We start from the raw sequence: 25,615 nt of genomic DNA, 5'->3' as shown, positions 1-25,615 counted from the left end.
ACACATTGGAACCCTGAAAAAATGGGATAGAGAGATGGGTTGATTAACCTGAAAATTCTCAACCCCCAGTCTCCTTGAGCCCTCTGAGCTTGATGAAGGAATCCACACATCCTTATTAAGTGCAACTGTTATTCTCATCTGCAAGAATTACCAAGTAAAGACCTCTGAAATTCTCTCCTTCATAAAATCAATGAGAACACTGGCAAAAGCTGGGAGAATCAACTTTTTCAGAACTCTGAAAATTACAAAGAATTGAAGCAATCTGGGGAATGTTTATTCACCAAATAATGGCTGAATCTTGGTAACAACAGCAAGCTTTGTGGTGTTTAATTTACCCTATTTCCATTCTACCCCTTCCTACTTCTGTGAAAACCAACAGCCTGCAGTCATAGTGAATGTCAACAGCCACTGGGCGGGGGAGCAGAACAGGATTGGATCTTCTTAAAAGTCCCACTCCCAGAGAACTGTCATTATTTGACATGTCTGGTAGTTCCTTGGAAGACTCTACTACTACCAAAGTTGTCTTTATGTGGCCTGACTCTGAACTCATCCAGAGCAAACAGCCTTCTTTCTGGTCAAAAACAGTCAGAAGCAACTGTCAAACACTGCAGCTGCCTGAGATTATGGACAATATTTGGGGCAAACAATAGCATAATTAAAAAGCTTAAAAAGAAAAGCTGGGGAATGAGATGTCCATGGGGGCTTTGGAAAGCTCCAATATATTCCTGGGAATCCACACTCACACATAACCTGTGTACATTCTCAGGAAAGACCTGAGAAAGCCCTAAACTCTCACCTCTGGCTAACCTTTAGGCTCTGCACAAGCAAGAAAAGAAAGCTAAGACAGAGTTGTAAATTGCCTAGCTGAGTGTTGAAGGCATGTCTCAACATACACATAAAGCCCCTTAGCAAAGACCGGAAGATTTACATGTTTCAGGCATCCAAGGAAACCTATGTCTATTCATTACTTTAACCACTAAAGCTAATTGAGCAGAGACTTTAGTGACCACATAAAACAACAGAAAAACAGAGTTTACAGTATTAGTACCAAAAAAGTCACATAAATAAAGAGATAATCAATCAATCTTGGGGAGAGGAGAATATCTGATTTGTACAGTTGCTACATTATTTAAAAATGTCCAGTTGGCAAAAAATTAAAAGCATGCAAAGAAAGAGAAAGTACAGTCTAAACACACACACACACACACACACACACACACACACACACAAAGGTGGTGGGCTCATGCGGCAATATCCCTGAGGAAGCCCAGATATTGAACTTACTAGACCAAGACTTTAAATCAGTTAATTTAAGTTTGTTAAAACAACTAAGCAGGAAATGAGAGCAAAGTCTCACCCAAATTGACAATCTCAAGAGACAAAAATTATTTTCTAAAAAAGATCAAATAGAAATTATAGATTTGAATAATATAGTAATAAAATAAAAAATTCAATAGAGGGGCTCAATAGTAGATATGAACAGGCAGAAGAAAGAATCAGCAAACTTGAAAATAAGTCAACTGAGATCAGCCAGTCTCAGGAAGATAAAGAATGAAAAAAAATAAATGATCAGAGACTCAGAAATCTGTGGGACACCATTAAGCACACCAACATACACATAATGAAGAGGAGACAGAGAAAAGGATAGAATATTTGAAGAAATTAAGGCCAAAAATTTCCTAAATTTGAAAAACACATTAATCTACACATCCAAGAGGCTCAAAAAACTTCAGGAGGATAAACTCAAAGGCATCCCACACCGACACACATTAACTGTTGAAAGCTAACGAAAAAGAGAAAAAAGCGACTCATCACAAATAAAGGATCCTTTCAAGATCAACAGCTGATTTCTCATCTGAAACCATGGAGGCAATGGGATGATATGCTCAAAGTGGTGTGGAAAAAACAGACTGTCAACCAGTAATTCCATATCCAACAAGACTATCCTTCAGAATTGCAGGAGACATTCCTGATCAACAAAACTGAGTAAGCTGTTACTAGTAGACTTGCCCTAAAAGAAATACTAAGAGGAGCACTTAAGCTGAAATGAAATAACACTAAACAGTAATTCAAATCCATATAAAAAATACAGAGCACCAGTACAAATAACTTCATAGGTAACTATTAAAAACAGTATACATGTATTTGTTTTTCTCTTTTTTTCCTCCTATCTTATTTAAAACACAAAAACATCAAGCAATAATGAGAAAGATGGTTGATAAGTATACAATGGATAAAGATGTAACTTGCAGGATAACAACACAAAGGAGGGGGAAGGGAATGGAGCTTTATAGGAAAAAAGTTTTTATATACTATTGTAATTGAATTGGTATTCAAACTAGATAAAATGGTAATGACAACCCCCAGAACCATGACTAAGAAAATAACAACAAAAACACAGTAAAAGGGGACTTCCCTGGTGGTCCAATGGTAAAGAATGTGCCTTGCAATGCAGAGGACATGGGTTGGATCCCTGGTCAGGGAACCAAGATCCCACATTCCAGGGGGCAACTAAGCCCGTGAGCCACAACTACTGAGCTGGCGCACCTCAACTAGAGCCCAAGTGCCACAAACCACAGAACCAACATGCTCTGGAACCTGTGTGCCACAACTACAGAGCCCACATGCCCTGGAACCTGCAAGCCACAACTAGAGAAAAGAAAACCCACACGCCACAAGCCCGCACACCGCAATGAAAGATCCTGCATGTCTCAACGAAGATCCCATGTGCCACAACTAAGACCCAATGCAGCCAAAATTTAAAAAATAAATAAATCTTTAAAAAAACTACAGTAAAAGAACAACAAGGAAATTAAAATGGTACGTTAAAAGATATCTGTTTAATGCAAAAGGCAGTTAAGAAGGAAGGGAGAAACAAAGGTATCTAATCTCAGCAGTGACATCTTCCCCAAGGAATCTTTGAAATAGTAATCTCTTACACACAGATCCACTCCTTATCACTCTTCTCTCTGCTTTTACTTTCCTCTATAGCACTTATCCTCATCTGACAAACCTTTCTTTCACTTAACCCCTTTCCTCTATAGCACTTAACCCTACCTAACAAACTTTTCTTTCACTTATCCTCTTTCCTCTATAGCACTTATCCCTATCTGACAAACAAAATTTTCTTCCTCGACCCACTAGAATTTAACCTTAACGAGGGCAGTTTTACTTTATTTATAGCTTTATCCTCAGTGCCTCACACACACACCTACTGAGTGCTCAATAAACACCCAATAAATGAACAACCAGTACAGATAAGCCTTATACGAAATGTCTCCCATTTTAAGAGTGGCCCAAGAAAAACAATATATGTCTACATGTACAATTTGTAGATTTAGTAGCAGGAATATAAAGAACTCCCCATCTGATGGGTTTGCTATTTTCTCTGTTAAGTAGGAGGTAAAGACATCCTGCTGAGTCAGAGGGGGAGGTGGTGGTGTTGAAGATTTACAGAGAGTACCTAGCCCTGCACATTTCTGTTGAAATTAGTATCTAAATCAAATTCTGATATTATTGGACACTGTTGCCTTAAATCAGCAGTCATGTGATTTAATGTAAAACTGTATACCAAAATTTCATGCATTCTTATAACTTAAAACAGAAAGTGCTCACACTTTAGAAGGATCAGTAAAAAGAAATGAATGTGTAGAACTCAGTTTGAAAAGAGTGCCACACTAGATGAAGAGTCTATAAAATATATCAATTTTTTTTCCACTGAGAAGATATTTATTAAACACAAATTTATATCAAGATTAACTTTTTTCAGGGCTTCCCTGGTGGTGCAGTGGTTGAGAGTCCGCCTGCCGATGCAGGGGACACGGGTTCATGCCCTGGTCCGGGAAGATCCCACATGCCGTGGAGTGGCTGGGCCTGTGAGCCATGGCCGCTACTGAGCCTGCGCTCCGCAATGGGAGAGGCCACACAGTGAGAGGCCCGCATACGGCAAAAACAAAACAAAACAAAAACAAACAAACAAAAAAAACAGATTAACTTTTTCAACCAGCTTTTAAGTGGACCTTTTCTTTGTTAAAAAAATGAATGGTATGAAACTATATGTTAAAGATGTTTCCATGATACCTTACATTTATATAGCGCATTAGTTTTCAAAGTGCTTTCACATGCCATCTCATTTAATCCTCACAACACCCCTGTGAGGTAGGTACAGCAGGTATTATCATCCTCATATCAGGATGAGGAAACTGAGGCAGAGAGAGGTTAAGTGACTCGCCCAAGATCACACAGCTGATAAGTGGCAGAGCCAGGACAAGAAATCAAGTTTTCTGACTCCTCATCCAGTACTGTTTCCACTATAACTACTGCCCCCAATTATGAATAATGTACTGCGTATCAAACTTGAAAGGTTATTGAAGTTCATTTCAGTGATATCTTAACAGTAAAGTTAAATGAGAAATACAAAAACAGTAGGTCTGATGGTTTTACTTGACATAATAAAACTGGTGCAAAACCACTTTTGTCTAATTACTTATAACCTTTTGGTCCAAAAACATAAAATATGCAATATTTACAGCATTTTCCTTTTTTTTTTTTGTAAATACAATGCTTTAAAATACATTATAAAGCACCTTAGTTAAAACAGTCTACAAGTAAAAGTACATAAGTAGGAAAATCCTACCCATACCACAGCTCACTAATGGAGTTATAATATGGACTCACCAATACCTCAGTTTATACCTTTACAAATAATGGATTGAGAAACAAATACTAAACTTATTTTTCTGATATTCATGTGTGGAAGCCTTAACCAAAACTTCAGGCAATGTCAACATTCTTTGAAGTGTTTCCCCAATCTTAGATATTGGAGAGACAGGAATGAGAAATACTGCTTTGATTCTTTTTACAGTATTAATAATGGTTTAAATTGATTTTTAACACTAATAACCATTTTTTAAAGAAAATTAAAATGACCTACATAAATAAGGGCAGTTCCAACTACAGCAGAAACATTCTTAGCAAACTTGATCAAACATTTCAATAAATTTCATGGGACGTGATTCACAAAAAGTACACACTGCCCAACAGTAACACTATCCAGTAGTGGTGTATAATGCAAACCTCCAGATGAAGGTGGAAGTAGCAAATGGATTCATCTTCATTCATGGTTAGTTGAAAAAAATGCTTTATCAAAAACAGTATCAGAACTTTTTCTGAAACTGTATTTCAGTATTTAGCCTTCAATTAGACCTGCTATGTGTTTATTTTAGGTGATGTGTAGGTTGTGTCCAGACAGGAGGTTGTAACTCCCACCAAAATTTAACCAGGAAAAAAAAAAAGGCTGAAACTTAAACTTCCTAGACCACTGACATATCAGCTAGAATCTACTTCCTTGACATCACTGTCTGTATTCTAACTCGGTTTAATACAAACTGTCTTATATACCCATCAGCAATCCAAGTTGTGGAGCTGAGAACTAAGGTGAAGACGGTCAAAGTTGTAGTTCAAGAATCTAACTGCCACACCTTGTACTCAGTGCGATTTAGGGTAAATCTTTTCATAGAAAAAGTTCTGTGCAAGGATGTAGAGGTCTCCATCTTTTTTTTGTACAGCATGGGCTCTGATGAATTGGAATTGCTCTAGTGCCAACTCATAGAACTCATTCTCCATTTTCCAAATGTCAGACTGCTGTAGTTTTGCAATGGTTTGTTTAGTAGGGAGTTTCTTCTCTGTGGTTTTCCTAAGGTGAGATTTCTTTCCTGTATGATAGCGCTCTGTAGCACCCCTGAAGAACCAGGGCGAAGCTGCCTCCAATAACGTGATAAAATCTTCAAGCTCTTCGGTAACTCCCACCAGAAACTATTCATTAACTAGGTTATATTTGGCTTGATCCATAGCCCACCTGCTTCCTACATTCCAAAATTCTGAGCTGTGGCCACAGAAGAATGGGATTTGAAGCCAGAGCTTCTATGGAGCACAGTCTGAGCTCCCCTCAGCTACACATTCATCAAAGGTCTTTTTGTCCCCTTGTTTTTGTCTTCTTAACCCCAGTCTATAACCGTCTCCAAATCTCAGAAAGAGTAAGAAACTAGCCTCTCAATAGCATCCCGTATGACATTAATGTAAATTGGCTTCTTCTTCACACCAAATTTTGCAAAATCCAAATAAGAAAGGTGCCTATGATAAAACCCTGGTTTCATCTCTTTCCAGGAAGTTATATTCTTTACAAAGCACACCTGATCTTGCAGTGACATTACTGGATTATTGTTGGTAGTGTTGATGTGAAGAACATGGTATTTATTCTTTACACATAGATCATAAGCAATATTGGTAAAAGAGGTGCTTGCAGTTTTGGGGACTCTGTTATAAATGACCACCATGTCCTTTTCTTCATCTAAAGCTGCATCTTGCCAAGGGCTATCCATCGTATGTTGCTGCTCAATCTCTCGAACTTCATGTCTTGCAATAGCCCTTTCTAGCTTCAACTGGGACTCCTCCAGTTTCTGGATCTGGTTCTCCAAGAAAAGCATTGCCACTGCGAAGGCCACCATCATCAGCAGCTGCAACTTGGACGGCATCATCCTGAGGAGCCCCAGGAAACCTGCTGCTGGCAATCAAGACATACCGCAGGGGGCGGGGATAGGGGCCCAAGAGGCAAGGGAGATGCCGGGAGGAGCCCACCAAGCCAGGTGAAAGGCAAGGAGAGCGCGAGAGCAAGAGAACCACCGCAGCGACCCCCCTTCTCGCCTCCCCAGTCCCCCGCCCCCAGGCGCCAGCACCTACACTGCCGGTACTGCTTCTCCTCAGCCGAGGAGGCCTACGCCACGGCCACCCCCACAAAAGCCCGTGCAGCAAACACAGCGCAAAGCGGCTGCCCGGCTCTCGCCTCCCTCTACCGCCTCAGTCCCCGACGCCCGCGGCCGCCTGCCTGCCCGCCGCCCTCTCTTCCTTCCTTCCCTCCCTCCCTCCCTCCTTTGCTCACGGCCACGCTCTGCTCTCCTCCACCAGCGCTTCGGCTGCAGCTGCACCGCCCTTGGCCCCTGGATATATCAATTTTATTAACAAGTAAAAAATTGATCTTATATCAATAGAAGTGAAAGCAGAGTCTTGAAGAGGTATCTGTACACCCATGTTTTAGCAGGATTATTCACAATAGCTAAAAAGTGTAAGCAACCCAACTGTCCATCAGCTGACAAACGGGTAAGCAAACTGTGGTAATGCATATAATGGAATATTATTCACCCTTAAAAAGGGAGGAAATTTTGACACACGCTGCAACATGGATGAACTTTGAGGACATAATGGTAAAGAAAATAAACCAGTCACAAAAAGACAAATACTGAATTATTTCACTTACATGAGGTACCCAAAGTAATCAAATTCACAGAGACATAAAGTAGAACAATGCTTACCAGGGACTAATGGGACAGGGGATAGTTATTGTTTAATATGTACAGAATTTCAGTTTTATAGCATGAAAAGAGTTTTGGAGATGGTTTGTGGTGATGGTTGCACAATATGAATGTACTTAATACCACTAAAGTGTATACTTAAAAATAATTAAGATGGGGCTTCCCTGGTGGTGCAGTGGTTGAGAGTTCACCTGCCGATGCAGGAGACAGGTTCGTGCCCCGGTCCGGGAAGATCCCACATGCCGCAGAGCAGCTGGGCCCGTGAGCCATGGCCGCTGAGCCTGCGCGTCCAGAGCCTGTGCTCTGCAACGGGAGAGGCCACAACAGTGAGAGGCCCGCATACCACAATTAAAAAAAAAAAAAAAAATTAAGATGGTAAATTTTGTTGTGTATTTTACCACAATAAAAAACTGGGGTGGGGGTGCGGGGAAGGGACTTCCCTGGTGGCACAATGAAGTCTCTGAGCTCCCAATGCAGGGGGCCCGGGTTCAATCCCTGGTCAGGGAACTAGATCCCACATGCATGCCACAACTAAGAGTTCGCATGCCACAACCAAGGAGCCGGTGAGCCACAACTAAGACGTGGCACAACCAAATAAATTAAAAAAAAAAAAAACTGGGGGGTAAAGTCAGTTATTTTAATATGTATTAAAGGGCAGTATAAATGACATACTGTTACTTTTTTTTTTTTTTTATGCGTTACGCGGGCCTCTCACTGTTGTGGCCTCTCCCGTTGCGGAGGACAGGCTCCGGACGCGCAGGCTCAGCGGCCATGGCTCACGGGCCCAGCCGCTCCGCGGCATGTGGGATCTTCCCAGACCGGGGCACGAACCCGTGTCCCCTGCATCGGCAGGCGGACTCTCAACCACTGCGCCACCAGGGAAGCCCCATACTGTTACTTTTAAAAGAAAAAAAAATTTTTTTCTTTAGAGACTGAATTTAAATAAAAAGAAATTTATACCAGATGCCATATATTTGTTTATACCAGACAGCACAACAGAAGCTAAAGGTCTGACATACCACTGACTTAGAGAAGGGGACTTAAAAAAAAAAACTGAACCTGGTTTACAAATCTAGTATTTAAGGACACCAGAAACAGTGAAAACAACAGCACAGAACTAAAGGACACTACAAACCAGAAAGATACAGTATGGCTACAGGAATAACTAAAGAAAAGTCAAGGAGCTAAAATTTATGTAAGGCTGGTAAACTGGAAATAAGAATCTAGGGAGAAAGTGACTACAAATGGAAGACATAAGAAATTCTGGAAAGAACTAACAAGACTTGAAGAAAACTAGAGTCCAAAAAGTTCAGCAGAGACAGAATATTATCCTGCAGGTAGCCTCTAAACAAAATGCAACACAAGAATAGTAAATTATTTCTATATAGATATAATTTGAAAAAATGACAATGATGGACATTGTCATTTTTGATGGATGAAAGAAGTCTATACAAGAAGTCAGAGAATAATAACTGAGAGAACCAATTACAAACAGTTAAAGATTTAAGAAAACAAGCCTGTGGAAAGGCTGAAGATTAAAATTCCAGTCAATGACTTTTAAAAACTAATATTAGGAAGAAGGCCATTCTGGAAAAAATGGAATGAAAATGAGTTTTAAGAAAAGCGGCAAAAAGGGTCACAGCTACCATCCAGCCTTACAGCACTTTACTTTTTTTTCTTTCTTCTTTTTTTTTTTTTGCGGTATGCGGGCCTCACACTGTTGTGGCCTCTCCCGTTGCAGAGCACAGGCTCCGGACGCGCAGGCTCAGTGGCCATGGCTCACGGGCCCAGCTGCTCCGCAGCATGTGGGATCTTCCCGGACCAGGGCACGAACTCGTGTCCCCTGCGTCGGCAGGCGGACTCTCAACCACTGCGCCAGCAGGGAAGCCCCAGTACTTTACTTTTAAATACAGACAGACAGTCAGTGGTCACCAATATGTTAGGACAGCATGAGGTAAGAAAGGGAAGCAAAAGAAAAACAAGAAATTCAGAGAAAACTGACAATTAAGGGAAAGAAAACTTCAACAACAAATATATATATTAAATAAAAACAATACCATTCTTTTTAAAAATTCAAATAAGAAAATACATTTACAAATTCAAGATAACAGGATTGAAAAATATAGTTGAAGAAAGTATCTCAGAAAACAGACCAAAAAGAGAAAATCAGGAAACAGAAGAAAAATTTTAAATCAGTAGGTCCATCATCAACTGAACAAAAAAGTGCACTAAGGACTCTGGACTACAATAACCCTTCTCATAAAAGATTAGTATTGCCTCTCCCAAGGGGGTGTTTGGAAATGTCTGGGGACATTTTTAGTTGTCCCCAAAACTAGTGGGTTATTCTGGCATTTAGTGCTGGGAGCCAGGGTGCTCAAAGCCCCATAAGCACAATACAGTCAAACACAAAAATGGTACTACCTAAATGCCCACAGTGCCCTCTACTGAGAAATAATGGATTACGGAGAAAAAGAATTCTCTCAATGCCTGATACGATATGCATTTTCATAAAATTTAACACCACCAGTATAAACAAAAGATACCTAGAAAAAATTCAAATCACATACAAAAAAAAAAAAGGATCAAGAAACTGAACAGCGGGCTTCCCTGGTGGCGCAGTAGTTAAGAATCCACCTGCCAATGCAGGGGACACGGGTTAGAGCCCTGGTCCGGGAAGATCTCATCTTAGTTGCTGTGGAGCAACTAAGCCTGTGTGCCACAGCTACTGAGCCCGCGCTCTAGAGCCCACGTGCCACAACTACTGAAGCCTGCACGCCTAGAGTCCATGCTCGGCAACAAGAGAAACCACTGCAATGAGAAGCCTGTGCACCACAATGAAGAGTAGCCCCTGCTTGCCACAACTAGAGAAAGCCCACGCGAAGCAACGAAGACCCAATGCAGCCAAAAATAAATAAATTTATATAATCAAACTCTTCAAAAGCAACACTGAAAGTTCAAAGAGAAATGTCTTTGAAATGCTGATGGAAACTTATTTCCAGCCAAACTACCAATCAAGTGTGAAAATAAAATACAGATTTTTTTAAAAAAGATACAAGTCCCTAAAATTTACCTCCTATGCAACTTTTCTCAAGAAACAACCAGATAACATATTTCAGCCAAACGAAGGCCTAAATATGCCAGGGCAGGAGGCAGAAAGGGAGCCAGTGGGAAAAGAAAGGAGGTGGGGTAGGGGTGCAGGGGATTCCCTTTTTGAAAAGAGTACAGAAGTTACAGAATAATAACTCTACAACAAGTCTTAAGAACAAGTCTAGATCAGAGCAAGGAGAATGACAGTTCTGAAGTCAAGTTCTCCCCACTCCAATCCCTCCATACAAGAGGCAGAACCAACAACAGATGCGATGTGCTTGAGTTTGAAAACCCCGACAGATTTTTAACACCTTTTGGAAAAACAGTAATAGATACGTAGAAAAATAAACAAATAAAAAATGGAGGCAAGTAACTCCAAGAAAAACAGAATGTTGTGCAGAAAAGGAACAGTATTCACAGTATACTTTTTGACTCACAAATTATATTATACATAAATTATTATACTTGACTCAGAAAAATATTATATACATGGTCACAATAACGTAAAAGCTAATGATTTAACTAACTTTATCACCTATACTGAAATATGGTATGGAGATGTAAGAGGTGTGATAAACCGTCACAGCATATATAGGGTAAGGTACTATATCCATGGTTTCAGGCATCCACTGGGGGGTCTGGAATGTATCCCCTGCAGATAAAGGGAGACTACTGTACAGAAAAAGTTCTGAAAAGATATACACCCAAAATACAGTACTATTCCTAGAAGACTAAGATTACTAAAAAGGCACTACTTTATTTTTGACATTTCTGTAGCTTAATATTCATACATTACTTTAACAATAACTAAGAATTAAAAGTAATGTAAAGGGCTTCACTGGTGGCGCAGTGGTTAAGACTCTGCCTGCCAATGCAGGGGACATGGGTTCGAGCCCTGGTCTGGGAAGATCCCACATGCCACGGAACAACTAAGCCAGTGTGCCACAACTACTGAGCCCATGTGCCACAACTACTGAAGCCTGTGTGCCTAGAGCCTGTGTGCCTAGAGCCCGTGCTCCGCAACGAGAAGTCACCGCAATGAGAAGCCTACTCATAGCAATGAAGACCCAACACTGCAATAGATTAAAAAAGTTAAAAAAAAACACTAATGTAAAAATTTACAAAATAAATAAAAGCAACTAAATCCAACCGCAAAAAAATTTAAAACATCAAAAAATCTTCATGAGTAAAACACGGTATTTGTAAGTTTTTAAAGAAATCAATTAAAAAAGAAAATGGGGAAAAGATAAACTCATTAAAAATACTAAGTTCAACTTGCTGTTTTATGATAAAGTATTTTTCAACGGTGTCTGCTCATCTGTGTCTCCCTCTCTTATATATATGTACATAAAGAAACACTCCAAGGGGCTTCCCTGGTGGCACAGTGGTTAAGAATCCGCCTGCCAATGCAGGGGACATGGCTTTGAGTCCTGATCCAGGAAGATCCCACATGGCGTGGAGCAACTAAGCCCACGCACCACAACTACTGAGCTTGTGCTCTAGAGCCCTCAAGCCACACCTACTGAAGCCTGCAGGCCTAGAGACCGTGCTCTGCAACGAGAAGCCACCGCAATGAGAAGCCCGTGCACTGCAATGAAGAGAAGCCCGTGCACCGCAACGAAGAGTAGCCCTCACTTGCCGCAACTAGAGAAAGCCCGCACGCAGCAACAAAGACCCAGTGCAGCCATAAATAAAACAATAAAACAAAAAAACAAAATAAACACTCCATTTCTGAAATATCCATTTCAGTAAAAGAAAATACCTACTTTATGTTTGCTGGGCCTTTTATTTTTTTTTAATAGGGAAAATAGAAAGGTTGCCAATAATCCCATCACCCAAAAATCACAAAGGTACTTTAAAACATTTGTACTGGGTTGTTCAATATAATTTTTAACATAGCTGATTTAGCACATAATATGCAACTCTGCTTTTTAGTTTATCATAAGCATTGCCTAGTCATCAAATATTCTTCATAAAAATCATTCATTACTATTTGAGGGGAAGAAGTAACCTCCACCCCCATGCATTAATCCCAAGCACAGATTCATTTTAACTGCAGTTGTGATCTCTCTTATACTCTATTTCCCACAAGGGAGAGACAGGACTAAGGTATTTTGAATACCTTATAATAAAAACCAGAAAGCTTGGTTTCATTCCAATATCAAATGAGGGGATAAGGGAAGAGTAGTCATTTGCTACTGGTGTTATCTCTATCTTGTGGGCTTTTTTCCGTATGGTACTACAAAAATTACAATTCAGTTTCTCATATCTAACAGCTTAATTGAACATCCTCAGCAACTTCACCCATTTAATAAATATTTAGCAAACACCTATTATGTGCCAGACCCTTTACTGTCACACTGGGTATACATTAATTTTTACAAAAAGACAGGTCCCTCCTCTCAAAGAGCTTACAATCAATCTTAAAAGTGTGCATGGGGGGGGTAGACAATTTTTAAAATTACAAGTTACATTAAATATTAAGAAGAAAATGGGGCTTCCCTGGTGGCGCAGTGATTGAGAGTCCACCTGCCGATGCAGGGGACACGGGTTCGTGCCCTGGTCCGGGAGGATCCCACATGCCGCAAAGCGGCTGGGCCCGTGAGCCATGGCTGCTGAGCCTGCGCGCCCGGAGCCTGTGCTCCGCAACGGGAGAGGCCACAACAGCGAGAGGCCCGCGTACCGCAAAAAAAAAAAAAAAAAAAAAAAAAGAAGAAGAAGAAGAAAATGACCAGGGTGCAGTGATATACGCAAAGTATAAAGATTCATAATTATATACTTTCTAGAGTCTCGACCCCACCCCCACCCTCTCTTATGACATATAAGCTTATGGAAGTCTGGTCCACTTTTTTTTTTTTTTGGCCGCTTCGGGCAGCATGTGGGATCTTAGCTCCCCAACCAGGGAACGAACCCACGTCCCCTGCATTGGAAGCATGGAGTCTTAACCACTGGACTGCCGGGGAAGTCCCTGGTCCACTTTTTAAAGCTCTGGGAAAAAGCAAAAACACAAATGTTAGTTTAGGCCACTCTGAAATAGTTTTATTATCTGAGACAACTGTTGGTGGCATGTTATCACACCCATCCACTGTTTCTCTATCACTGCCTTTATTCCTCTTCCCATCCACCCCACCCCCCTTTTTTTCTATTTCATCTTTTTCTTTGTTTTGTCTTTCTCACTCCTTTGTTCCTCAAGATTTCAGTAACAGACTTACAGCTTAAATGAGACTGGTTAACTAATGGCTTTCACAGCTAAAACATTTGTGACCCCTAATTCAGACTCGAGTGCAAGCCATGAAATAAAAAAAATTATGGATTTGTATAATGCTTTGTTAACTGCTAATATTATAATCCTACAAAACAAAAAAGCAATATAATAGAGTTTATTTTTGGCAGAAGGCTGGTTGGTTGCTCACACATTTAAGAACACAGTTACAAATGTTTTCTGAAACTTTAACACAACCATTCAGCAATAGTGGAGTAATTAAATCAACTATGGCATTTACACAAAGTAGAATACTACTACTATGCAGCTGTTATAAAAGTGAGAATGTTCTCTACTAACAGACTAAGAATAATCTCCAAAAAATGTTAAATGAAAAAGCAAAGTGAAAAACAGGTATATAGTTTACAAACTGTTGTATCAGAAAGGAAAGAAAATCAACATACATATTTGCTTACATCTATTTGCATAAAGAAACACTGGAGGGATACATATAGTACTACTAATAAAAGTGGTTACTAATGTAGGACACTAAGGGTAGACAGGCTCATGGTAAGTACAAGATTTAATTTTGAACCATGCATTAACTATTCAAAAAATAAAATTAAGAGTCTGAAAATGTTTTAATTAGAATTTTTAAAACTTTTTTACAAAATCTATCTAAACATGATCCAAAATTTCACTACACATTTATAATTACTTCACTTATATATAGCCTTTTAAATCTTGTGACACTGACCCTATTCATTTGTTTACAATTCTTTACCACCGAGGTGGTCCCAATGAACACCAGGTACCAGTATTACCTTAAGATGGCATAAGGTATCAGACAAAAGCAACTTGGCAGCATGTGGCTTCACTACCTATTTACTGTTTTATGTTGAACAAGTTATTTAAACTCTTGCCCATGTTTCCTTCTCTCTAAAATGGAAATACTTGTTATCTATGATTTAGGGATGGTATACAAATTAGAATGATTCCAAACATACAGAAAGCACTCATTAAATGTTAACAGGTACTATCATTAATAGTTCTTTCTATGGACATGTAACGCTTTCATCTATGTAATCAAAAACCACAGGATGTTTCAACTGAATCCAACAAAAATTCGCAGCATATTCAAAACCAGCAAGTTCCTGTTAACAAGTAGCTTTTATTTACTGGAAGGCAGAAAATGAAAATAAAAAAGTGCAACGATGTAATCATACACAGGGCAAGCCATTATGAGTGCAGAGAAGGGGTGATATATTGCTCAAGTTTAACATATCAATAGGAGGAATGACAATGTTAAAGGGAAAGGGGATGGAGAGCTGGATGACACCAAATCATTAAGAGACTTTGATCATGCAGGTTCCCAAACCTGGCTGATTATCAGAATCACCAGCTATACATTTTAAAAACACAGATCCTACCTCAAACTACTGAATCACAATGACCAGGGATAGAATGTGGGAATCTGTATTATTAAAGATCCCAGGTGATTATGATTATTTACTAGGTTTTGGAACCACCACAGATCTCACCCTCTTACAGTTAGAGACTTTACAAGTATCTCCAGATAAAATAACTTTAATCATTGCCTTTGGTAGCTTCACAGGAAGGACAGCTAAAGGCAAGCTGATATTATAATTACTCATTCCTTTAAGTCATTAAAGTACTTTTTAAGGTAAATATATGTGTTTTAAGTAATAATATGACTGCCATTTACCGAACAATTACTCATAAATCACTGGAAACAAGGCCCAACACCATTCCATCCCAAAGCAAAGTAAATGTCAAGAGGGAGGTGATACAGAGAATTTAATTTTAAAAAGGGCAAAAGCTCTGAACAGAACCTCACCAAAGAAGACATACAGATGGCAAATAAGGTGCTCAACACTGTTAAGTCATTAGGGAATAGCAAATTAAAACGATATATCACTACACACCTATTAGAATGGCTAAAATCCAAAACACTGACATCAAATGCTGACAAAATGTAGAGCAACAAGAACTGTCAATCACCACTGGTGGGAATGCAAAGAAGGTACACAGCCACTCTGGAAAACTGTTTGGCAGTTTTTTAAAAAATTAAACATACTCTCATCATACAATCCAGTATTCAAACTCCTAAATTACTTGAAAACATACATCCACACAAAAACCTGCACATCGACATTTACTCATAATTGCCAAAACTTGGAAGCACTGAAGATGTCCTTCAACAGGTGAGCGGACAAATAAACTGTGGTACATATGTACAATGGAATATTATTCAGCACTAAAAAGATCAATCACGCCACAAAAAGACATTTAAGGAGGAACCTTAAATGAACACTACCAAGTCAAAGAAGCCGTCTGAAAAAGCTATGCACGGTATGATACCAATTACGTGACATTTTGGAAAAAGCAGAACTATGGAAGACAGTAAAAAGAGCACTAGTTGGGACTTCCCTGGTGGTCCAGTGGCTGAGGTTCCGTGCTTCCACTGCAGGGGGCGCGGGTTCAATCCCTGGTTGGGGAACTGGGATCCCACATGCCATGCAGCGCAGCCAAAAACAAACAAAAAAGCAAAAACAAAACGAAAAAGCAAAGCAACAAAAAAAAGAGCAGTAGCTGCCATGGGTTTGGGTGAGGGAGGAAGGAACAGGTGGAGCATACGGGATATTTAGGGCCATGAAAGCATTATTTACTATAAAGGTGGATGCATGTCATTATATATTGGTCAAATCCCAAAGAATATACAAGACAGAGTGAACCCTAATGTAAACCACGGACTTTGGTTGATAATAATGGGTCAGTGTTGGTTCATTAATTGTAACAAATGTACCACAGTAGTGGAGATATTGATGTTGGGGGAGATTTTGATGGGGGAGGAGATATGTGGGAACTGTCTGTACTTTCAGCTAAATTTTGCTATAAACCTAAACCTGCTCTAAAAAATAAAGTCTATTATAGAGAAAACACAACTTGGAAAAAAAATTCAAAGGAAAGGTATTTTGTAAAAAAAAATTTTTAGTAATATATTTCAAAGTTGACAAAAAAGTAACGGTGGCCCTGGAACCCTCCTGTACTGCTGGTGGGAAAGTAAAATGGTGTAGTCACTTTGGAAAACACTTCAGCAGGTTCCTCAAAAAGTTGAACATGACCTGGCAATTCCATTCCTATGTATATACCTAGGATAATTGAAACATATGCTCACACAAAAACTTGTGCAAAAATGTTAATAACAGCATTTTTCATAATAGCCAAAAAGTAGAAACACCCAAATATCCACCAACTGATAGACAAAATGTAGTATATCCATACAACAGAATATTATTCGGCCATAGTAAGGAATAAAGTACCGTTACATGCTACACATGGATGGACCTTGAAAACATCACCTTAAGTGAAAAAAGCCATTCACAAAAAGCCACATATTGTATGATTCCGTTTATATGAAATGTTCAGAATATTCTTGATATTCTATGATAGAAAGACTATTCTTTCTATCATAGAGACAGAAATTAGTGATTGCCAAGGAAAAGGGGGAATTGGGACTAAATACTAACAGGTTAAACTGGGTTCATTTGTAGGTGATGAAAATGTTTCCAGATTAGACAGCGATGATGACGATACAACACAGTAATATACTAAAAACCAGAGAAATGTACAGTCAACCTTCTGTATCCACAAGGTTCTGCATCCATAGATTTAACCAACTGTGCATCAAATACAGTCAGGAAAAAAAAATTCCAGAAAGTTACAAAAACCAAAACTTAAATTTGCAACTGCAGGCAACTATTTACATTGTATTTACAACTATTTACGTTGTATTAGGTATTATAAGTAATCTAGAGAAGATTTAAAGTATACGGAATAAAGTGCATGGTTTATACACAAATACTAAACCATTTTATATTAGGGACTTCAGATCCAGGGATAGAGCAGGGGGGGGGGGGGCGGTCCTGGAACCAATCACTTCACAGATACTGAGGGATGACTGTACACTTTACAGGGGTGAATTTTATGTTAAGTGAATTATATCTCAATTTCTGAAGTTTTTTAAAAACTAAGGGTGGCCCTAATGGATGAATGTTCCTAAACACTAACATCAACAGCTGCTAATATCAGGAAAGACAACGAACTGTTTTGTGCCTTCTGATGGAAGACCTCATCACCACCTGTGAAGTAGTCTCGTCCCCCACTACCACCCCAAAAAAGAAAATAAACCAATATGTAGCAAGACCCTGTATCCGACTAACCAAGTTACAGGGAAAACAAACAGGACAACAGATAAACTATCTGATAAACTTTATCAGAGATGCACTGAGCAAAACACAGACTCTGGGAACCTTTATAGGACCAAAGATCTGATTTCTTCAACAAAAAATGGCAAAGAAAAGGAAAGAAAGATGGAGGGGGTTCCAATAGCAATGTGTTATTTAGATCCTGATTCAAATAAACTCTTCAATGATAACTGAGAAAACTGCAAATTCAAACAGCGTATATTTGATAATATCAATAAATTAAGGAATTATTCATTTTCTTAATTTGGTATGCAACTACAACTGTTGTCTTTTTAAAGTCCTTATCTTTTAGATATATACTGAAATATTCATGGATGAAATTGTATGTTTCTGGGATTAGCTTCAAAATAATTTGGGACAGGGAAGGAGTGGACAGAAGTATAAGTAAAATAAGATTGGTCATGAGTTGTTACTGAGTGATGAGTGACAAGTTTATGGGAGGTCACAGATCGCTGTATTATTCTTTAATATGTTTAAAACTCTCCATAATAAAAATTAAAGGGTATATGTAATACAATCATATAATACATCCTTTACAATATGAAGGATAAACTCTTAAGAGAGGAGCATGTATGGAGGGAAACCGTTAAGATTCCTCCAGAGAAATCAGGCAGGAGGAACACCCTGAACTAAAACAGTTGTAGTAAAGAAATTTAAAGCACAGATTAAATCAGTGTTACTTCCTTAGGTCAGTGGTTAGGCTTCAAGTATATTTGAAGCCAAAAAATTGTTTTTTAACTACAAAAGGCTCCAAAGTTTTTATGCAAAGAAGACTATATTTCCAAAAAATTAATAATCACGAAATTAAAATATATTTTAGGATACTGAGGCTATCTATATTAGATAGCCCACTGAATCACTAAAGTCCAGCTCACACTTCCAACAAAGTTCTTTCCTGCTATAGAACTTATTTTAATGCTGTTCCTTTCCACTGAAAAACCTATGGTTAGGTAGTCACACTTCAGATCTCAAAGTATACTTATCCTCCTAAGGGTTTCACAAAAATTAAATGCGTTAAGATATGTATTAACAACTTAGAATAATTCTTGGCACATAGGAACTACTCAATAATTGCTTAGCTATTTACCTGAAAGCTCACTATCTACACAGGTTTTCCATCACCATTTATTTTCTTCTCAGCATCCTGTTAATTTCTGATAAGGTCCTTGCTTCATATATCATTATATACCCAGTATGTAGCACAAAATAACACTGAAATATATTCACTGAATAATCATACTAGAATCAATAAGACCCAAAGACTCAACATTTTTAGAAGGACTCATTGATCTCTTTGGCATCTGCCAATGGGAAGGATGATGATAAACATTAGCAATAACAGGGGGACTTCCCTGGTAGCACAGTGGTTAAGAATCCGCCTGCCAACGTAGGGGACATGGGTTAAAGCCTGGTCTGGGAAGATCCCACGTGCTGCGGAGCAGCTAAGCCCGTGGGCCACAACTACTGAACCTGTGCTCTAGAGCCCACAAACTACAACTGCTGAGCCCGCGTGCCACAACTACTGAAGCCTGCACGCCTAGAGCCTGTGCTCCACCACGAGAAGCCACTGCAGTGAGAAGCCTGCGCACTGCATCAAAGAGTAGCCCCTGCTCGCCTCAACTAGAGAAAGCCTGCACGCAGCAACGAAGACCCAACGCAGCCAAAAATAAATAAAATAAATTTATTAAAAAAAAAAATAACAGGGAATAAAGGCGAATAAACAAGTTAAGTGCCTTTTGTGGGGGAAAGAGGCAGGCATTTGAGATGAACTGAATAATGGATATATTGAATTTGAAGTAGAAAATTTAAACAGGAAGTTAGAAATACATCTGAGACATCTTAAAGTCAAAAACACAGTAGTGACTAAGAACATGGTCTCTAGAGTCAGTCTGCCTAGGTTTAAATCCCAGCTCTGCTACTCCTAGTTATAGGATCTTAGATCTTAGGCAGATCACTTAACCTCTGGGCCCCAATAATCTATAGTGTCAAAAAACAAAACAAACAAACAAAAAAACCCCACCACCAACCAAAGAAACCAATTGTGCTCACCTCATTGGGTTTTTTTAGGATTAAAGGACTAAATACTGAAGCATCGGAATAACAGCAAAAAACAAAAACAAAAAACACAGTATATTTCGAAATTTACAGTGAAAACAAAAAGAACTAGAACCCCAAGTAACGATAACTGAGACCAAAGGAGAGGAAATATATGAAAAGTGATAAGTGGACCAAAGGGAAAATAAGAAATTACAGAATATAGGCCAAAAAAAGGATTTTGAGGAAGAAACTGTCAAAAGCAGAAAGTGTTGGTTAAGTGCATATAACCTGTAAGAAGGCCTCAAGATTTGGCAATTTGAAGGTCAATCACCAACAGAAAGAAGTGTTCTACAAAGTGTTTAGATAGGTATAAGGAGAAAGAGCAAAAAAAGACTACACAGCAGGATCAAGGGGTAAATGGAGAAAAGAAATCTAGATTAGGGGTCCCTAGACTTTCTGTTTCCAAGGACTTCAAAAAAGAAACAGGGAGAATATGACATAAGATTGTGGACTCTTAATTCTATCAAATGAAAGTTTTTTTACTCTACTGCCACCACCATTTGAAAAAGGAAAACTGCATAACAGCAAGTCTTTACGAAGGCTAAAACTCTCGGAATAAAAGGAACACCTTTATGAAAAATCTCTATACTGTTCTTATTTTTTATAATTTCACAGACTTATAAAAATCTTGTAATAGAAAAGGAACACAGATTTGCAAATCATTATTCTAGACTACCCTAAGAAAACCCTGGCAATAACAGATTAAAAGGGAAACAATTACCTCCCCCCATTAAAAATGAAGAAATCAAGTTATGCCTGAGAGAAACATCTCCTATTAACTTAAGATCTTTAGATGGCAATATCTGTCACGTTATGACAAATCTGTATGCCAGAGTATGCAAACACAAACACTAATTAAAAGTTTACACTTGGGCTTCCCTGGTGGCGCAGTGGTTGAGAGTCCGCCTGCCGATGCAGGGGACACGGGTTTGTGCCCCGGTCAGGGAAGATCCCACATGCCGCAGAGCGGCTAGGCCCGTGAGCCATGGCCGCTGAGCCTGCTTGTCCAGAGCCTGTGCTCTGCAATGCGAGAGGCCACAGCAGGGAGAGGCCCGCGTACCGCAAAAAAAAAAAAAAAAAGAAGTTTACAGTTGCTGGAGAATTAGTAGTTTTAGAATACAAACTCCAGGACTGCATTTTCTATGTATTACCTATGCCATATTTTTATAGTTGGCACACAAGCATTTTGTATATACCATAAGTGCATTTATTACACACTTACAGAAAAAAATATAAGGACATATTTGCAATATATATAAACTAGACCTGGTATGCCATGGGGGCTCAATAAAACTTTTTTGAAATGTACTGAAGTATGCCACATAATGAATTACAAGTCAGATTCCATTTCTACAAAAAATACCAAAACAACAATACAACACAATGGTTTCAAGAGTGATAATAAGACCAAACAAATCCTTTGTTTTCAGATAAACCTGGGTTCAAATCTCAGCTGCAATACTTTATAGCTGGCAAAGTTATATAAACTGTTTGTGTTTCCTCATCTGTAAAATAGAAATGATACCTACCTCATAAGGTTGTAGTGCTGATGAAATGGCAGTTATAATTTCTATTTAATGTGACTGCCAAAATCTCACAAGCAGTCCAGTCCATTTTTTCCCCAAGTCCTAGACCAAATCAATCCAAATCTCTGGAGGATGAGACAAAGGCCTGCATACTTTTTATAGTTTTACAAGTGATTACCACTAGCACTCTCTTCTAGAAATCACTGTCCTAGAGCCTTATTAACAAAGCTTTACCTAAGTCCCAGGTAAAGAACCATCACAAAGATGAAAGAGCGTTAAGACATCCTTTGGTTTAGTTCCAATCTTCTAAGAAAGACCTTTACCCAAAATTCCTTTTACAGGGAAGAGAACCATAATGCAAACTTCCAGTTTAAAATCCTTTCCAAAGCCAGGAAATTTAATTCCACACTGAAATTTTATATCAAAATGAGGTATACCTTAGCCTCGTTGTATTCATTATTGAATAGTTTAAATACTGACTACTTTAAATAACGTATACATGAACAGTGTACCCAAGGATGTATACCATAACGATATGCAACTTCTCTTATTTCTGTTATCTTTCTTAAAATTAAGTTTAAGTTTACAATTTAAATCCATTCACGCTTCACTTAAACTTTCCCAATAAATTTTTTATTCAACACATACATTTTAAAATGTGCTGCTCACAAGCATTCTTACTAAAGACTGAAGACGTGTAAAGCAAATTCAGCATTCCAGAAGCAAACCTGAAATCCTCATAACTAAGTAGCCCAACAAAACATTTTAGAGAAATATACAGAGCAAAAATACACAATCATGAATATTTTATTCCAAAAGAATCAGTGTGAAATAATAAAAATTCCTGGAAGAAAATTAAGAGTCTAGAAACACTGCAGAACTTCTTCAAAAAAAAGCAAACAAAAAAAGTTTAGAATGGCTATATCAGAACTAATATGCCAACTGTAGATAAACTGAAAGCAAGCAAGCAAAATGAATCTTCCTTAAAAGACTTCGGTCAAGAAGAGAATTAGAAGGGAAAGCAAGGGCTAGGGTAGACAATATAGATAGACCTCACTGTTGTATAGATTTTTTACTAATTTAGACACAAGACATTTTTCAGCTACTTACACCAGTGAAACTTATGAATGACTAATGCAATTGCTAACTTTAAAAGTGTTTAAATTCAAGCTTTTCTATAACAGTACAAAGGTTATAAACACTGTATCAGGGACTGGTGAAATATTATTTAGTGAGCCCAAGCCTCAGTGCATTAGTAAATGCAATTTTTAAAAATAAATGCCTCACACCAAATATTAAGTTTGCACATGGTGTAGTAAAAGTTGTACATCAATAGAACTCTATACATCCCAGATATTTTAAAGCAGACTACACACAAAAATATATCAAAGCACTAAAACACTGAATTGACTAACAGGTGTTAATTTATAATTAACTTTCTCAAGACTTGGTAAAGTGTCAAAATATATGTTTCTTACTTTTCAAAAGTTTAACTTTCCCAACTTTGTAGAGACAAATAAAAGTCAACTGGTTCAAAATCAAACTGAAGATACACATATTTGTTTGAGGACACCCTTTTTAAGCTAATCCAATCTTCCTTCTTTCAACACTGCATTTCCTTAACCATTCACCCCCGGCATATATGACATGTATGTCAGCGAACAATACTACTTACATTCTAAATATATGCCAGTCTTAAGAACAGGTGCAACACTATTTAGATGCATGCCTTTTTTCTTCTAAGCCTAACTTTGCCTTAGAAAGTGATTTTAAAATAAACACAAACACCCAGAAGAGTTGAACAATACTTTAAAAAAGATGTAGTCCTTCTGAAATACAAGACATAAGTCCTTAAAACACCAACAATCTTCCAAAAGTTAGGTAAACCAACCTATCAAAGTTTCACCTTAAGACTGAATCCGGCTCAATTATGAAGGATCCTGAGGATATTTAACTTTGCTTCCCCTGCGTGAGTTGGTAACGTGAGACAAGTACGCTTTACTCCAAGTTAATATTAAATCTTCATAAAGACGGCACAGATATTCTGGTTTGGCTTTTTATGTGTAAAGAAGGGGATGGAGGACGGCGAAGGGTATTCTAAAAAGAAAAATTCAGTACAGAGAAGCGTTGATGAGTCAGTCACTAAGAACTCAAAGGGAATCTAAGTGAATAAGGCAGCATCCCAGGTAAGAAGGTACTTAAAGTTGGCGGTAGGAAATGAAAACTTCACAGATCAGCCGCAAGCCATTGTGCTCGGTAGCAGCCCTGGAAAGAAGCGTGGCTGTCAAGGAGTAAGGGTTATCAACTCCGGGGGAGGGGGGCAGACATGCCAAATGGGAAAAGGGGGGGTGATCCGGATAAAGGTGGTAAAATGCCCGTCCCAATCCCTCTCCTCCGGTTCTCCTTCTCAAGAGGCACAAACAAGAGCAAGCTCAGTGCCCAACAGCCCCTCGCCGGACTCTCTCCCACAGAGAGGGAGAGAGAAACTCGGCCCCAAGCCCCGGAGACCCGCGCAGGCCGCCTCCGGAGGAGCCCCCGCAGACGCCATACTAAAAGCCAAAATGGCTGCCCGAAGGAAGCCCGCACCGCGCAGCTAGTGAGGGCTGGGTAACAAGCTTCTGCGGGAAGGGGGGAGGGGGGCTAGAGGAAGAGCCGTCGCCAGGACCATCGCCCCCGCGAGCCGCACAGGTAGGTTTCTCTCGGCCTCCCAAGGCCTCGAGCTCCGACTGAAGGGAGTCCCGGCCCCACCCCCCCACCCCCCGGCCGGGAACCCCGCCGCCGCGGCCGTCCCGCACACCGACCCCAGCGAGGTACCTGCAGTTCGGCCCGCTCCACCTCCCAGTGCGCCCGCTCCATCTCGAACCGAGCCCACTCGTGCTGGATGTAGTGCAGGATCCCTGGGATAGTGTACTGTTGCGGCCGGGACAGCTCTGGGCCTGCCGCGGGACCCGCTCCCTCGGCGGCCGGAGCACCCCCACCGCCCGCCGCTCCATTCCCCCCGGGCGAAAGGCTCATGTTCCCCCCAGGTCCCTGCTGCTGCCGTGGAGGGGCCGCCATCCCGGGGCCGCCACCACCACCTCCGGCGAGCTCGTCCATTGTGTGTGGGGCCCCGGCCGGGGCGCAGGGCGAGACGCCGACCGCTGGGGGAAGGGCCGGGGAGGGTGGCCCCGCGCTAGCGGCGGGGCGGAGGCCGGCTGGGAGAGGGGCGGGGAGGGGGTTGTTGCTGAATGCCTGCCGTAGGTCAGAGCAGGGAGCTGCCGGCCGCCGCCATTACAGTCCCTCCTCCATCTGCCAGTTTCACTCACTCACTTTAGGGGAAGGGGGGGCCCCGGCGGGAGGGGGAAGGGGGGGCAGGGTTGGGAAGGAGAGAGACGTAGGGCCGCCGCTCCCGCGCAGCATGCCGGGTAGAGAACGCCACTGCCGCCGCTCGCCTACTAGCCGAATAGAGTCCGGCCTCACCCTACGCAGGCGTACTGAGGACGCAGTCGGCTTGCCGTTAGAGGCGGGGAAGGAGATTCGGCCCCGCCCCTAGGCCCGCCCCGCAGGCTCGCTGCGGGATTCTGGCGGTGGAGTCCAGCCGGTGGGCCGTCGAATCCAATCTTTGGAAGAGAGTCTGTCTCTGCCTTCCTAGGAATCCGTATCCCTCTCTCAGTCAGTCCCCAGCGCCGTTCCCTACCCAAAGGTCTCAGCGGCGCGCCTGCCTTTGGAGCTGGGTTTTAACCTGGTTGGTCGCTCTGGCCGGCCGCAGCCGGTCCCGGATTCCTGACGTTTCTTTTGCATTCCTTGCGTGTTTTCAGGCAGTCCCAGAGGGTCGGGCCTCTTTCTCTGCCTGTCACTCTCTCTTTCTCTGGTTTCCTAGCACCAGGCAGTTCCCGGGGCTTTGGGGACGTTCTCTTTTGGCAAAGAGCCCAGATCTTCCCGGACGTGGAGACTGATTCTCTGTCTCTGGGCTTTGCTCCCAATTCTGTGCTCCCTGTCGCGCGTCGCAACTTGTACCGCTTTGCCTCCCTCCTTTCCTATTCTGGGGTGGGTTGTGTTTGGGGAGTT

At 40.4% G+C, this 25,615-nt stretch overlaps 1 protein-coding gene and 1 pseudogene across 3 annotated transcripts in view; both read right to left on the bottom strand.

Annotated features, from left to right (window-relative positions):
• The window catches only part of STRN3 (striatin 3), a 114,282-nt gene extending 89,421 nt beyond the window's left edge, over positions 1 to 24,861 (bottom strand). The window contains exon 1 of one of the 3 annotated variants that reach the window (XM_065900586.1): positions 24,383 to 24,861. In XM_065900586.1, coding sequence (XP_065756658.1) covers positions 24,383 to 24,664 — 282 coding nt within the window. In that variant the 5' untranslated portion in view covers positions 24,665 to 24,861. The remainder of the gene's footprint in view (positions 1 to 24,382) is intronic. The other 2 variants (XM_065900595.1, XM_065900605.1) reach the window with 2 other exon arrangements.
• Positions 5,488 to 11,068, bottom strand: LOC136143468 (heparan sulfate 2-O-sulfotransferase 1 pseudogene; annotated as a pseudogene).
• Positions 24,862 to 25,615: the final 754 nt, after the last annotated feature.

Source organism: Phocoena phocoena, chromosome 2 (genome assembly GCF_963924675.1).
Source record: "Phocoena phocoena chromosome 2, mPhoPho1.1, whole genome shotgun sequence".
Lineage (NCBI taxonomy): Eukaryota > Metazoa > Chordata > Mammalia > Artiodactyla > Phocoenidae > Phocoena > Phocoena phocoena.
Note: the sequence above shows the minus strand (reverse complement) of the source record. Positions and strands in the feature narration are given on the sequence as shown.